Here is a 17456-nt window from a genome sequence, read left to right on the forward strand (position 1 = left end):
GGAATTACACTTTTTAAGATATTATGGCAGAATGAGCTAACATAGTTTTATATAGATCTTTCATTTACATGGTTTTTTTTTTTTTTTTTTTTTGAGCAATCACATTGCTTATTGTTCTCATTTGACTGTTTTTGGCGTCCTTTGATTTTATTTTCCCCCGCCTCCCTCTGCACCACCACCGTCGACCGGCCTCACGATGCTGCTCCTCTAGCGAAAACCATCTCCAGGTTGCGTCCATATCCCACACACACACGCATACATACACACACCTGCAAACTCACCCACACACAAACACATACACATATACACACACTCCTACACACACACATACACACACTCATGCCTGCACACAGACACAAACACGCATGCCTATATACACACACACACACACTCGTGTTTGCTAAAACCATAATTTGAATTCCAGATCTCAAAATTCAAATTAATTTTATTTTACTTTCTTGTGGGACGTAAAGACCAGGACTGTGGAAGCGGAGGGAAAATGACCGACTCCCCATCCGACTCCGGAAAGTTTAGAAATTTCGACTCCGACCCCGATACCACAAAATCAATCCGACTCCATAGGAACTGGCTAAATTGCAGACTTTGAAGGAAAATGACCGACTCCGACTCTTAAAACTTGAAACCTTCGACCAACAACTCCGACTCTTTTGCTCCAAAATCACCCCGACTCCAATTCCGCCCCTGTTTAACCCCTGAAACATTCGTGTTTACAATTACACGAATTCACAATACAACAATTCGTTATGTTTAACCCCTGAAAACACGAATATTAAAGAGTGATTTGAACAGCGAAACAGCAATTGATTGTTGTCGGCACTGCCACACTGGTTTAAAAAAAAATACAAATTTCAACGTACAAAAGATGCTCTAGTAAGTAAAACGGAACCCTTAACCAATAAAAAAATTTTCATTAAAAGCCAATACCAGCGTTCTACCTTATGTGGTTTTCACAAAACAGCACAAAATAACGGCATCCCAGCGACTGGTCTACTGGTAATTAAATGACATAAGAGGTTTAATTAATTTCAATCTGGATACGTGTTTTGATGCATTCCGCTTTAAATCATGCAGCTTGATAGAGATGTATTTTATTCATTTCAAGAAAGTTAGAAAAATAAAATACTTTTGAAATAAGCATAGCAAATAGGTGAACTACACAATACGCCATGCATCAAAGCATACAGTTTTGAATTGTATTTATAAAATCGAACCTTAATTTAGTACACTTAAAATCCTCCGAAGAAGGCACAGTTTTTTAAATAGAGCTTATAAAATGTAAATTTTTAGTGCATGCTATAAATGTACTAATTTTGAAAAAAAAAAAAAGACTTACCATGAAGCTTGTAAGTATGGGATCGAATAGTTATCGAAATCTAGACAGTTTAATTTTCAATGACTACCCGCTGAACGGGTATGCATGTAAATCTTTTGCACTCAACAAAGAGGCGAACTCCAATGGCTTTTAGAGAGACGAACGATGTGGAAGTTTTAACTAACCTTCTTTCTCTTTTCCTTTTTAAAAATTCTTTTATTGAATAATTACTAGTAGTTAGAAATTTTAACAAAAATAAGCCATTTATTGATGCAATATGTAATAAGAATTGAAAGGTAAATGCAGGAAAAACTATGATGAAAGTGGCTTCGACTATAAACGTGATACATTTTGAAGGACATCTTCCTGTGCCTTATTATTGTTTTTATTAAAAGGTTCATCGGAAAAAACGTGCAACTTACTTTTTAATACATTTTATACAATATACAGGATGCTGGCACAAGTTTTGTGATCATAGATATTATCAAATTTTGACTTGCGAAATGTCACAGCGATTTCTCTTTTGTTCCCACAACGTCACTTTGCGTGCAATGGACTTTTCAATAACAGTATTTACTTTTGTCCAAAAAAAGTGGTGAAACCCAATTTCCTCTTCTAAGGTACATCGAAGCGTTAAAAAAGTACTTAAACGACTGTATACTTTTTTTTGTGCAGTAGCTAAAGGCGTCCTTTTTGATATGCAAAAAACACGCACTGCAAAATCAGACACATTACGCTGTCTTCACGTTAGATGATGTTTGAGTTTAGGTGTCGCTTAAATGTGTGAATCACGCGTGTCTCGATGTCACGTGGAATCCCTCTGCAGTAGTAGTTCTAAGCCTGTGGTCCACGAACAGCTAGTGACATTTAATCTACATCATTTTGATAGTTGTAATTAAATTTAGGAAAACTCATTTCACCTGATATAATTGATGCGGAAATATTTTTTCTACCCCAAGTGGTCCGCTTAGGCTTCGGAAGGGTACCAAGGGGTCCTCAATGGTAAAAAGGTTGGGTACCACTGCTCTACAGAACAAGAAAATGAGCTATGCGAAAAAATAGTAAATTCATATTGCAGAAACATATTTAAATTATCTGCAAAGAATCGCAAAAAACAGCTTTTTCTTTTCGAAGACCAATAGCAAATAACTGTTTGGTAAAAGCATATGAAACACTGAGAAAAATTACAAAAAAAAAAAAAGGCCCGCTAAGTCTTAAATGTATGAAATGATTTTTCAGTAGAACCTCGTTTATCTGGCTCCGGTTCATCTGGATCTCCGGTTAATCCGGATTAAATTTAAGAGTTTAAAAAAGTTTCATTTTCACATAAATAGTAATTTTAAACCATGATGACTGAACTACAAGTGAGTCAAATATTTGCTTTTAAGTTTGTTTAAACTTACAACTCCTGCATAAATCGCGTATCAAATTATAGAAATCCAACGTCATGGAGCGTCAGTCTGGATCCACTGCAGTTGAACTAGAAATGATTAAGTGTTTGATTGAATAATGTATAAATGATAAAGAGTGGATTGGACGAAACAATGATCTTTAGGAATTTCGTTAGAAAGCATTGTTTTTTGCGGCAATAAAAGGTACATGGGCTTGCTTTAGAATTTGTTTTTTTTTTTTTTTTTTTTTTTTTTCCCCCATGCAACACGGATTATCAGGATTTTCGTTTATCCGGATTGCCTTTGGTCCCAGTTAGTCCGGATAAACGAAGCTGTACTATACTAACAGAAATAAATACTAAACCTGGAAGAAAAATAAGTAGAATTAAATTGGTGAGTTTATCATCGTAAAATTTCAAAATAAAAGAAAAAAAAAACTTACAAACCCTGAATAGCTCACTATGAATAAAGATTCAAAGAAAATGATCATGTTACCCAATTTTATTTCCTTAAAGTTAAATGCATAAACTGAGCAAAATGCAAGATTTTTGAACTCTTGTCTGTTTGTTTTCATGTTCTATTGAGAGAGTTTTGAGAGCTCTTTTTGTTCGACTCCACACTGATAAGAGGTTTAAAAAACGTCAATACGTCCAGCTTAAGTCATTTATTGAATCTTTGGAATAGTTTCACAACCTGAAGATGCTATGAAATATTTTGGCAAATGCATTAAATGATTCTCTCAGTGCGTTAAGTATAAGTAGCACTCATTTGAAAAAGTACATACAATTTATTTTCTGTCATTTGTATACATTCTAATTATAAAACTAAGTACAGACTTGTGATTATTGTAATTCCAGTAGTTTGGCCTCATAATATGTGTTAAATTTTTTTTAAAAAAAAGTACTACAACATCAAACTTTTCTTGAAAAGTTGTGGTACAATTTTCATTATTGTTGGAATTTCAATAGCACTTATCTATCATGCAGGAAAATTGCGAATAAATACTTATTTTTATGTTTTGATTTTTCGGAAGCTTCCCACACTTTGAAGCACAGTCGAGCCCGCTTAGTGGAATAGCCAAATTTCCACGAAACATTATTCTAATAATCGGGATATTCCATTAAACAAGATTAAAATACACTGGCCTCAAAAAGACAAGGTACAACTTGTTTTTCGAAGCTCACCATGAAAAAAATGGCATTAACAATAAAATGCATAGTTTGCATGAATGATAATAACGAACTTTAAAACCATTTATAAAAAAACGATAAGCTACCACTTTTATTTTATAGAAAAGAACATATCTTTACGTGTGAGAAAAAAATATGCAAGTATCAAGCTTTCGTACTTTTGTGTGTAAGTTGCGTTGATTTTCAACTGTTGTTGCAGTTTCGGTGACAATAGTCTTTAGAGTTTAGATAATGTCTCAGAGACGTCGTTTACCCGATTAGTTAAGGTAGCGGGCAGTTGGGTGGATGGAAATGGGATTGTCGCAGGCTGATGCTGCTAGATGTCTCAATGTGTCTCGAACTGTTGTTCAGCGGCTTTGGGATCAATACCAATCCGAAGATTCTGTGCCCAGATGACCTGTTCCATGCCGATCACAATCTACAACACCTGCAGAAGACCTTTTTCTAGGTCTTTCAGTCCGAAAGAGAAGAAGCAATACTGTGCCGTAGCCCGTTACAGACCACTTTGTAGAATCAGGAAAAAGAATCTCTGCTACTATGGTGCAAAATCGTCTTCACAATGCAGTTCTCTATGCAAGATGACCAGATGTGTGTGTTCCCATCAACGGACCACAGCGAAGGATTTGCTTATACTGGGCAAGAGAACATGTTTCATGGACCCAGCAGCAATGGGCTTCTGTGCTGATCAAAGACGAGTCCAGATTCACATTGGAGAGTGATTCAGGGCGTCTACTGATCTGGAGGGAACAACTCACTAGATACCATCAACCCAACACTGGTGAAAGACCACAGTTATAGAGGTGGTGGAATCATAGTTTGGGCAGAGATCTCGCTCGGTGGTGACACTGACTTGCATGTGTTCCATGGAGGAACTCTGACTGGGCTGAGATATCGTGTTGAGATCCTTGATCCATACATCCGCCAATATACCGTTGCTATTGGTAATGACTTCATTCTAATGGATTATAATGCACGACTTCACCGAACTCGGCTGTTGGGAGTATTTTCAGGATCACAGTTTGGAACGAATGGAATGGCCAGCGCGATCTCCAGACCTGAATCCGATAGAACATTTTTGGAACTATCTTTGCAGACAGGTTGATGCTTTAAATCCTCCTCAAAAATCGTTACATGAGCTGGAACAAGGCTTACTCTGTCTCTGGTCTTCGCTCCTATTCTGGTGTCCGAAAACTTAATAAACACCATGGAAAATCGATGCCGCCAATGAATTCAAGTTAGGGAGGACACATTCCTTATTAGAACTCACTTTTTTTAATTGTTTCTATGACATTTTACTACATAACGCTGTAATGTTCGTTTTCTTCAAGAATGGACTTTTCTGCAAAAATTGCTTTTTTTTTTTGTTATAAATCGTATTTGCAATATACTTATACAAATTTCTATGACGCATTTAATAAAAAAAACCATTTAATGCGTATATCCTCCAAAATTTTTTGTTTCTACATTCATTCATTTGCAAATTAGACGCAAAAAACCGGTTGTATCTTAACTTTTTGAGGCCAGACACCATCGGTTTGGTACATTGAAAATGTATTACATTAAGCGAGATATTCTTTTAACCGAAATTCTAACAAGCGGGCTTGACTGTATATTTGTTTCTGTGAAAGAAATCACAATTGAAAAATGTCAACATTCACCGATCTCGGTGATTAACCAGAAGCATTCGGTTTTTCACCGATGTTTTGCTATTTCAAAATTGACATTCACGGCAAATGCATACATTTACCAGGTTTCGCTGTTTTACAGTAATATATCTATCTATATATATATAAATGAATGTTTGTCTGTATGTCATCCATGAACTCAAAAACTACCCGGCAGATTTGGCTGAAACTTTCACCGTTTGTTATTTTTGGTACTGGGAATGTTTATAGACCAGTTCGAAAAAAATCCGATCGATAGTTCCTTTTTTATTCCAATTTAAGTCACAATCCATTGGATAAATACGAATAAAATGATCGGCTGCAGAAATTAATTCGCGTGAAAGATCTCATTGATAAGAAGTTAGCTGTTGCCATTTTTCTTGAGTTTGAACAAATAAATTCTTTATTTATTGTTCTATGGCTTTTCATGCGACGGGGGGATTTAAAACTTTTTCTGTTTGATATTTTTAGCGATTGATTGATCTTGCAAACTGCGTGAGTACAAAATTTGAGTATAGTCACGGCTTCACTTGATACCTGGACCGATTATTATGAAAATTGCTATATATATGTATTTTTCCGCGGAGAAGGTGCATAATATGCTCATTGAAGCCGCTCGCCACCAGGTGGCACTGCAGAGTAGCAACTTCTGCCCCGTTCAACCGATTGTCATGAAAATCAGTATAATGATGTATTTTTTTGTTGGCGTAGCAACGCGCGTCGGGTACAGCTAGTACTATATATAATTTAGTGGACCAATTTAGCTTACAAAAAAATAATCTCCTACTACTTGATCTTCCCTTCAGTCCAGCATTCATTTTCAATCTATTTATTTTGTTCCAACCTTAATTTTTGCTTATTTAATGCACCTAAAGTTGTAAAATTTTCATAACATCTATGCGCTAATGAAGCAATTGTCCTTTTTTCTAGGTAGAGGTAATAGTGGATCGTTGCTTTTTAGACTCTAGTCGTACCATCCCTCCTGATCAGGAGGTGAATCCTCCAGTCATTAAAGAGTTCTGCGAGCAGATGACCCACGTGCCAGAGTGGGTGGCTAAGCACGCCAGCCCGCCTCCCCAGCTGACCAGAGTAAGTGATAAACGAATTCGATAGCTCATTACAGTTTTGCTTGCTGTTTTCAAGAAAAAAATGGTAGCACTCTGTTTCGAATTGACTTCATAACTATTACCTTAAACCGTCTCAAATTTCTATGCGCGTATCCTATTCTTTTCTCGATTAGGGTCTCAAGAATAAATTTTACACAAAAGTGTAATTATAATATCTGTACTTTCCAACCACGGATTGTATGGAATTGGCAAACATCCATGTAAGACGAGTCAATCTCAATGAGGGGGGCTTTGTAAGTAATAAAGAATAATGCTAGATATCTATTTTTTTTTTATAAATAGCAACTATATGATATGGTAGCATTTGGTAGTTTAACGGAAGTTCGGGAAGTCTTGGATTTTTTTCAAGCGCGTGAAATATCGAACCTCATAATTTTTTAAAGAGGCCAACTTGTTGGAGCGCGTCTAGCTGGAGCACGTGTAACTGAAACATCTCAAAACTTTTGGCGTTTCTAGAGATACAGTATCTAAAGTCATGCTAGAGCATGCACACAGCGCGGTAAGACAAGCTCGGCAAAGCAAAACAGTGGAAGGAAAGAGACACTCAGTAAAAGAAACCGACGGGTGTTGAAGTGGATTGTAGTGTCTAAAAAGTGAACAACAGCAGCAAAAATAACCACAGAACTCAATCACGATCTGGATTCACCAGTGTGAGTGATTATAGTTAGCAGCGCTTCTTTATAAACAGAACATTTACGGCAGAGTAGCGATTCCGAATTTTTTTTCCCAAGTGTTTCAATTATTTGGATAACTACATCTATGTCAATAACACACTTAAAATAGGTGTGAGGCAAATTAAAATACAGAAATTGTATCTCTAAGTAACTCTAAATGACCGTAGCGTAAGTGACCATTCAGCGACCATGACTGAGAATGTGCTCTTGTTTTTTTACAGGTGATGGGTTTGGCAGCTCTGGGCCGAATGGCTTGCGTGCTGGGCGAGGTACAACGGCCATTGCCGATGTGGCAAGCAGCTTTCGCAGTAAGTAGTTATGGAAACTAAAAATCATAAAGATCTATCAGTGTAATTTCATGAAAAATAGCACTCTATTTCATAGAAATAATTTTCATGAAGACACATCGTCACAATGCTTGTTCACAAAATGATAATAAACAATCATAATTCTACGAAAAACAGCAGGGTAATTCATGAAAACTAGTGCTCTTAAATACTAGGATGCATGGTGGAGAAATTACTACAATTAGGTAACTACAGTTTAGTTTTTTCACACTGCTTCGAGGAAAATTCAACAACTGATTGCATTTACCCCTCCCCCCCCCCCCCCCCCCCCCCCCCCCCCCACAATTTTTGGAGAATGTGACGATTTGATTTAAACGATAATAAACTCCATTCTTAAATTGTAATTTGAAAGTTTCCTTTCGAACAAAAATGTTCAACAAAGGGGACACATTTAATTTTGTCGAATTTGTAGTTACCTAGATATAGTACTCAACTCTCGATATCACCTGCAGTGTAACTAGAAAAGATTTCGGGAGACTGGTGATCTCCGAACTCCCGACCGGTGATAAAGTTATTGCTTCCTTTTACAAAAAAGGAAGTATTGTATTCGCGAAAAAAAAAAATTCATTCAAAAAACGGCGTTAATTTCCATTTTTCTCACCCCCGAATGAATGTTGAGTTTTTTTTTTCGACCGGACCACACGTGGATATATGCCTAGGAACGTACAGACACCCAAAATATCCATTTTGACGACCCCCTAAGTTAATTACAACGAATTTTCTCGTGACGTCTGCATGTACGTATGTATGTGCGTATGTGTGTACATGTATGTCGCATAACTCAAGAGCGGAATGTCCTAGACACCTAGTGAAGTCTAGTTGTGCACCTCCCGTTTTGGTTGCATTCGAATGCTCCAAAGGGGATCTTTTGAACCTTGAATCACATTAAAATTGCCAATAATGAAGAAATGATATTAAATTGGAGTAAAAGGAAGTCATGTGATGCACACACATCAGCTCATTTTTAGTTTTGTTCTATAGTCAAAAAAAAAATAAAAGGTTAAAAACTGAAACCCGACTATGGCAAAAAACACTAAAAGGTAAGAAACAAGGTAGATGCTGTTTGATATCATCGTCCTATTGAGTAAAAACCTGTAACTTGATAGTTTAGATATTCCTATTTATATAGTTAAATTGAAATTCTCTGTCACTTTCACATTAATAACATTGTAATTCAATTCAAATACCGTAGTCGTGAGTTGATTTTAAAAAAAAAATGATATCGAGAACGCTCACGACAACGGCATTTGAATTGAACTTCCTCTAAGTTGAGACTCAATCCGCTACCGAAAATCTTCTACATTGCGACCTAAGATAGGATCGATGGATTGAGTTTTCATAGATAACTATTTTCCGTTTCTACCTGCGACGGAACAAGGAAAAAACGAGTGATACCAACAGCGTGAGCACCAAGCAATCATCTCGGTTTGCGGGACAAGAATAGTAAATTAAATTATAATGCCACTATATAAAACTGGTAGAAAACGTAGATTATAAAAGATTGATCTTAATTAATAAGACAATAATAATAATCAACATCTAAGTTTTTGATTACCTTCTAGTGTTTTTACTTCCTTTTACAAAGAGGAAGTATTGTATTCGCGAAAAAATTTTCACTCAAAAATCGGCCTTAATTTCCATTTTGCTCAACCCCGAATGAATGTAATTTTTTTTTTTTTTCCAATCGACCACACGTGGAACAGTGCCTAAGAATGTATAGACACGTGAAATATCCATTTTGAAGATTCCCGAGTTAGTTACAACGAGTTTTCTCGTGACGTCTGTACGCACGTATGTATGTATGTGCGGATGTATGTCGCATAACTCAAGAACGGTATGTCCTAGAAAGTTGAAATTCGGTACGTAGATTCCTAGTGGGGTGTAGTTGTGCACCTCCCTTTTTGGTGACATTCGAGTGTTTCTAAGAGGGTCTTTTTCCCTTTTTTGGGGTGAAATCATTTTTAATTTCGATGTAAACTCAAGTGCTGTTACAATTTGGCGGACACTTGCCGATATATCGCCAGTCTTTTGGTCGCCAAGTTTTTTCGCCAACTTGGCGACAAATTTGGCGATTTTTTTGAAAATCCGTTTTAATTTGTCCTCTATTGGTGATATTTAGAGAATAAACTTTTGAATCACATTAAAATTGCCAATAGTGGGAAAATGACATTAAATTGGAGTTAAAGGAAGTCATGTGAGGCACATATCAGCTCGTTTCCGTATTATAGTTATAATATTAATACGTTCATTTAAAACCCGTGCCGAAAAGAGTAAGGGAATAAAATCGGTTAAAATCGGGATTTTTATGGTAACATCGACCTTTTCCGAAGGCTAAAGTGGGCTACAATGTAGCCTATGTTACCCGGGTTACAATTACGAAACGAATGACACTTTATTTATTAAAATTGGATGAATAGTTTAGGTGCTACGATGGAACAACCGTAAATACAAACATACACAGACTCAGGGGCGGCATTTCAGCATTTCGTTTGGGGGGTCGAGTTTCTTGAACATGAATTTCCTCAGAACGGTATAAAATACATATTGGTTACCAAGAACTGATAATTAAATGGTTTTAATGTTAAGAATAATTAGGTTTGTAAAGAACAATTAAAATTTTTTCGACGGAAGCTTTAAATTTATTTTGTTATAAGTTATCTCACAAAATATCTCGGTACTAGTTTTTATTTTTTAGTAAAGTTTTAATCTGCTATTTTTGGAGTCAGGAAGAACAAAAATTTTGTAACTATAGTTAATCAATATCCAATGACTTAATTTATTGCCAGTATAGCTAAAGAGGAAGGTCTTGCTTTGCCTCATTGCGCTTCGAAGGCAATTCTCTAACCTCCTGAGACACGCAAGTCAAAATTGGTTGACGTTCAGTTCTCCTACAACTTTCTGGTTATGTGCGTAGTTTTTTACACCGATGAAGAGGCTCCATTATTGTAGCTTTGAAATAGCTATATGCTGTATTTTCGTGTAAATTTGTGCTTTATTTACGTCGGTTTTTCAATTTAATCACGAGAGTCATCTTTCAAATGACTGACCTGATTGAAAGTCAAAAAACAATGGAAGTTTAAATGTTTTAACATCTTTTCAAAGAAAAAAGTACTAAAAGCAAGGAAGTTCAAATTTCAAACGGGGCTTGAGCCCCCACTTGCCACACCCACATATGGGCGGCCTTGAGCACAAGATTTCGCAAAACCTACTGCTCTAAAACCACAAGAAATAACTAAAAGGAGCACATTGTTATTAAAATTTAAAATGCCCGAAATAAAGTCCTTTACTTTGATTAAAGCATATTAGATCGAATATGGCAAAGGAAATTTTTGTGAAAATGTCAAAATTAAATTAATTTTAAAAAGCAAGTGCTTTAAGTACACTGAATCATCCTTCTCAATCAATCAATCAAGCACCCGAAATGTATTCAAAATCTTCGTAATTTTCTCAAATATTTTTGGTACTATTTTTTTTTTTTTTTTTTTTGAGCAATCACGATTGCTAGACTGTTTTGATATGCTATCATTTTATTTTTCCGTCAGCACCCTCTGCAGCGTCACCGTCGACCGGCTCCTCACGATGCTGCTCCTATAGCGAAAACCGTCTCCAGGTTGCGTTCTATCCTACACACACGCGCATACACACACACACGCACACACACACACACACATGCATATATACAGACATCTACACGTACACACACCTACACATACACACACGCATACATACAGACACCTACACACACACAAAGACACACACACACACCTACACACAACTACCCACACATTCATACAGCACACAGACACAAATGCCTACACACACATACACTACTCCGCCCCCACGCACACAAACACTCATACACACAACTACCCACACACTCATGCCTGCACACAGACACAAACACACATGCCTACACACATACACATACCCCATACACACAAACACACATACCCCCCACACACAAGCACACACGCCTACATACACATTACACACTCACACTCGTGATTGCGAAAAGCATAATTTGAATTCAAGATGTCAAAATTCAAATTAATTTCTTTTTTTTTTTTTAAATGTGTTTTTGTTTCTTGAATCGAAAGGTTTGAATGCCCCAAGCTGGCCATAATGCTCATAAAAATAATTTAGATTTTGTTCATATCCCAACGAAATCTTCGCAATAACATTCATTCAAATCTCTGTTTTAAGATCAGAACTTTCATATGATTAAACTTTCCGGGTAAAGTAAGCCCTAATGTAAAGTTTGTTTGAACTGTCAAAAGCTGACCACAAAATTTTGCAAGTCTAAAAATTCAATGAGATAATGAGGTATTCTGGTGAAGCTCATTCGAACACAGAACGAAGTTTTGCTCAAATATGAATGATCCTTCAAAAGTTAAAGAAGCAAACATACGTTTCTCCTAACTCATAATCCTATCTGTTATTTTTTATTTTTAAACGTTTATTGAATTTGCTTCTTTTACCCCTTTTTTTTTTACAGGACATTAAATGTTTTTTAATGTACTTTTATTTATTTTCATAAGTGCTTATTTTATTTCAAGAAAAAATTATTTACTGTTCCTTGAAAAGAATCTTTCAAATTAGCCATTATGAAATTGCTGAATAGACTGTCAAACATAAAAAACTTGAATAGGATTATTGAAACAAAATATTTTTTACAATTTTTCTTCACTAATAATAAAGCTGAAAGTCTTTCTGTATGGATCTCTGTGACGCGCCTAGCGCCTAAACAGTTCTGCCAATTTTCATGATATTTGGCACAAAGTTAGTTTGTAGCATGGGGGTGTGCACTTCGAAGCGATTTTTCGAAAATTCGATTTTGTTCTTTTTCTATTCCAATTTTAAGAAATATTTACCGAGCAAATTATCACAACGTGGAATAGTAAATTACGGAATTATCATAACGTGGAACCGTAACATGAGCGAGCCATTTAACATAGCAAATTGGAGAGGAATTCATCATCCATTATTTGTAAATACACAGGCAAATCAAATGACCTTTTAATTTTCTACTACGGGCAAAGCCGTGCGAGTTCCACTAATTATTAATAAAAAGTCTAGAAATTCAAATTTCTCGAGTTTTATGAAAACGTCTAAACATCATTTGGATTATTTATTAATTATTTATTTATATTTATGGTTTTCTCGTGACATTTCGTACGCATGCCGTCAAACCACCATCTCTGTTCTTTTGAGTTCAAAAATTTCATTTCTCACTGTTAAATGCTATTAGTGGTGATGTTAAACAATGTTACACTTTTCAAGTTTCTTATAAGTGCTGTTCCTATCTTTTACCTTTAACCCTTAAATCCATCGTACAATTATGTATTATATATATTAAAAGTATTACATAAAATGCATGTGTTGTTATGCACTTAAATGCATGGCAACGTACTCAATTAAGTTTTCTAAAATACTACAAGAACAAACTGAGACTCGGTAGTTGCAATATGCCAATAACCAAGAAATTACTCACTGAAGATGCTATTAAATCAATTTTAAACGTGTAATGCACCAATTTGATGGGGGAAAAAATAGATATCTTTTTTTGAGAATTCCCAAATGTAGAACATTTTTTTTTTTAAATTTAGTGCGCTTGAAAATACCTACTTCTTTTAATTTTATGACGAATAAAGTTTGACTACTACTTAAATAGTAAGCCATTTCTATACAAATTTTATCAGTGTTTTGGGATATTTGATGGTAAATTATTATTATTGTTATTATTATTATTATTATTGTTTTCAGTTAAAGTTCGATGTTGCAAAGTGTGTTTTTGACCATAAACCATCCGTAAATTAAATTATGATATTTTAAAGCATTTCTCTCGTGATTTGAATAGAAGTTCAAAACCAAAGAACATATTTTAAAGTGTTTTTTTTTTTTAATCATGCATTTGAGGCTTCACAATTACGAACAGTTTCAAGAAATTTTGTGCAAAAAATTTCTGAAACAGTTAAGACTTATAGTGAAAAAAAAGCGCTTACCTTCTTTTTCTCTTTTTAGAAATGTTTCCGGGATTACCAGTCGACAGCAACTCTAAACAAAAGCAGGTGAGTGTTATATACGAACGCAAGCAAAAATTCTTTTGTATCAAAGAGGGACGGTTTTAGAGGGTCGAAAGGGGTTCGTGTTCAAAATTTATCGAGCAACCTATGCAGAAGCTGCACATTTAACCAAAATAAAAAGTGAATGTTAGAGGTGTATTCATATTTATACGTTCTTGCTATAGCATAATTCAACGTTATTAAAGTGAACATAATTTTTTTTAAAAGCTACAAATTTGATCCGAGTGAACGAGGTTCTACTGTATAAGGCTTGAAGCTATCGTGAGTTGACTGTAACACACAAATTATTAAAAAAGTTTCCTACTTTAATTTGCTAAACTAAGTTGAGTGCGCAAAATATATAATAATGGTGCCACATACACCCCCCCCCCCCTTTTCACATAAGTGACAAAAAAAAAAAAAAACCCTCAGCAGTTTAAGTCAGGCTATGGCCAGGGGGAACCTGGAAATCAGGGAAAAGTCGGAGAATTTTATTGATCAGGGAAACATCAGGGAATTTCGAAGAAACCACAAAAATTTCATGCAAGTAGATTAAGTGAAAAAAAAAAAAAAAAACTTTGCAAAAGAAAGTTTTGTAATTTCCTATGAATTATCCACTAATTATTATCTGCTTGAAAAAAAAAAAAGTATAATTGATGAGGTGCGGATTATATGCTACTGCGTATTTGTGCATCTTGTTTCCTCAATGTTAACGTATTTGGCTAACTTATAAATTTAGGATTCTATTTCTCAAGACTGCTCCTGTGTCTGTAGGGTTGTTTATTTTACATAGCTTAAATGTTCCTTTCACGCGTTTTATGCTACGTAAAATAAGCAACCTTACAGGCAAAGGAGAAGTCGTCATTACTGCCTTGGCACGTTTGCCTCTCATTGTATAAAAGTAAGTAGCATGTTATAATTACGATTTCAAGAAAAAATCTTTATTTTTTACTTTTACTTTGATAATAGCTTAAAAATGATTACTTTCTCATGTTTTGAATTTAATTGCTGACACTGGATGTTAAATCAAAATCAACTTTGTTTTTGCCATTTTAAAGTTGTTTATTACCAGCATAATCTAAGATTTTTTACCCCATAAATAATGAAATCAATTAAAATAGAGTTATCTTGAGTACATAAGTATACATTTTAAAAAAGTTAAAATACTGTATTCATTCTTTAAAATCTTAGTTCTTGATTAGAAAATAGCTCCATATGAATGGATGTTAAAAGGGTTCAATTTGTTTTTACATAAATATGTCTATTATTTACGCAGTATAATTATATTACTTCAATACTTTCCATTATTCTTGCAGTAATTATTATGCTGCTTGAAAATTTAGTTCAAAATTATTTCATTATAAATCTTTTAGCTTTATCATGATTAGACACATGTCATTAAGAGTGATTTAAATAACTTCTTAGAATCCTTACGCTAAGTGGTTATTGGAAGCTAAAAGAGAGGATTTGTTTTAAATTTCCGGGAATATTTCCATGTAAATAATTTAATATGCTATTTTATTGTTCACGCGATAGGTTTTTTCTTCTTTTAAATTAGTCTTTATCTTTACTTATAATAAAGCTGAAAGTCTCTCTGTCTGTCAGGATCTCTGTGACGTGCATAGCGCCTATACCGTTCGGCCGATTTTCATGAAATTTAGCACAAATTTTGTTTGTATCATGGGGGTGTGCACCTCAAAGCAATTTTTCGAAAATTCGATGTGGTTCGTTTTCTATTCCAATTTTAAGAACAAAATTATCATAAGATGGACGAGTAAATTGCGAAATTATCATAACGTGGAACAGTAACATGGGCACAAGCCCATTGGCGAGAAAGTTAACCATACATTATTTGTAAATATACAGGCGAACCAAAAGACCTTTTAATTTTTCTATTACGGGCAAAGCCGTGCGGGTACTAGTATTTTAATAAAAAAAGCAGCATCTTTTTAACCCCCTACACACAAAGGAAGGGGTTATAAGTTTGACATGTCTATGTATCTGTCTGTGGCACTCTAGTGCCTAAAAGGTTGGACCGATTTTGAAAAAAGAAAAAAAAAGTTCGAAAGAAGAGTTGATCGAGAGTGTTTTTAGCTAGGCTGCATTGGTTGCATCTTTGGATGACATTAATTAACGAAGATATTAATTAAAAACCTCTAAAAGGTTTTTCGCGATTTTTGCAGTGGAAACATAGTTAAAAATGTTTTAATTAAATAGCAAAATGAAGAGAATTTTTCTCCGCGTCTGGTCGAATGTGTTTGGAACTTTCATTATTTCATAGAATTCAAATTATAACGTTTTTTAAGGAAGATTTTAATAACGGCTAAGCCTTTAATCACGCGATTGGTAACCGAATTCATTGTTGGCTGACAAGGAAATTAAAAGCAATGATTTAAAATTTTTATCTGTTGTCAGTTTCTATTTAATAGCAAATAAAATACTTGACATTGATTTTTAATAATATAAGGCATTTAAAGGGATTTTCAATTTTCCCTCTTGATTCTACACTTGCGACTCAGTCGGGGTCTTTTTTAATTTTTAACTTTACTTCATTACTTGTCTTCATTAAAATACATTTTTACTTAACAGCTTAAAATATCTTAAATAGTGCATTTTATTTAAACATACAATTGTTTCCAAGTAGGGCAAAGAGAAGAAACCATTATAATTAATAACGAAAATCAGGGAAAGTCGGTAACCTTACTCATGATCCCCCCCCCCTCCCCACATTTCCTCTCGACACCCTGAAGGAATAAAAAACGAACTTTTGGTTACGGCCTTACTGTTAGCAGTGAAAAAAAGAAAATCAGAAAATACGTTATTGCTGCCAAATTACTAACGTTTACCCTGTTTTCCTTTCAGTACAAAGAACCGAAGTGAAAATGCACTCCAACAGAACGAAAAATAAAGCTTTTCTGGTCCGAAAAAAGTTCAAAACTAGCTCCATGCAAAGCTGGAACCTATCAATGTGATATCCTGTGAGACAATTGCAGTGTAATATAGTCATTCATTCCATCCTCATCAAGAATTGCATTTAATTAATACATTCTGTTCCAAAATGTTCGGTTCAAATGTAAATCCTCATCTCACAATCGGTACTTAGCGTAATATTCCGTTGGCCCTTTTCGCCAAATAAAAAATCATCGCCAAGTGCGCAATCGACTGCCAATGATGTGAATGGAATCACCTAACTTACTCTACTCATTTTGAAAAACCTTCAGATTGAAGACGTTTGGCGAGATTCATTTTTCCTCTTCAATTTTCATCTGGCAATAATTTTAATTTTTTCATAAAAATAGTCGACGGAATAATACGGTAGCTGCCACACATCCACAAATGCAAACGAATTGATTGTTTAGAAATTGAATGTTACAATCATGCGGATGTGGATGAAGCTGTATTTCAATCAAATCTCAAAAATGGCAGTGGAAGTTTTGTAGCAGGAATTTTCAATTTGAAAAGTTTTCTTTTCCATCAACAGTAGGACTGGGCGATATCAGAATTTTAACACCGCGATATATCGCTCTCCAAATATCGATATTTTCGATAAATTCTTGGGAGGGGGGTGGGGTACAAAGGATCGAAAAACAACAAAAAACATTTCCAAATATATTATTTCTCTAATTCAAAAATTTCCTGCAGGGGGGTGGAGGCTCCCCCCCCCTAAT

The 17456-nt window shown here is 34.9% G+C and overlaps 1 protein-coding gene across 1 annotated transcript in view; it reads left to right on the forward strand.

Moving 5' to 3' along the window:
- Positions 1-17243, forward strand: part of LOC129221311 (uncharacterized) — an 83884-nt gene extending 66641 nt beyond the window's left edge. The window contains exons 3-6 of the mRNA XM_054855772.1: positions 6509-6667; positions 7601-7687; positions 13748-13794; positions 16651-17243. Of these exons, the coding sequence (XP_054711747.1) occupies positions 6509-6667; positions 7601-7687; positions 13748-13794; positions 16651-16696 (339 nt within the window). The 3' untranslated portion in view covers positions 16697-17243. The remainder of the gene's footprint in view (positions 1-6508; positions 6668-7600; positions 7688-13747; positions 13795-16650) is intronic.
- Positions 17244-17456: the final 213 nt, after the last annotated feature.

The sequence above is a fragment of the Uloborus diversus genome, chromosome 4, assembly GCF_026930045.1.
Source record: "Uloborus diversus isolate 005 chromosome 4, Udiv.v.3.1, whole genome shotgun sequence".
Classification (NCBI taxonomy): domain Eukaryota; kingdom Metazoa; phylum Arthropoda; class Arachnida; order Araneae; family Uloboridae; genus Uloborus; species Uloborus diversus.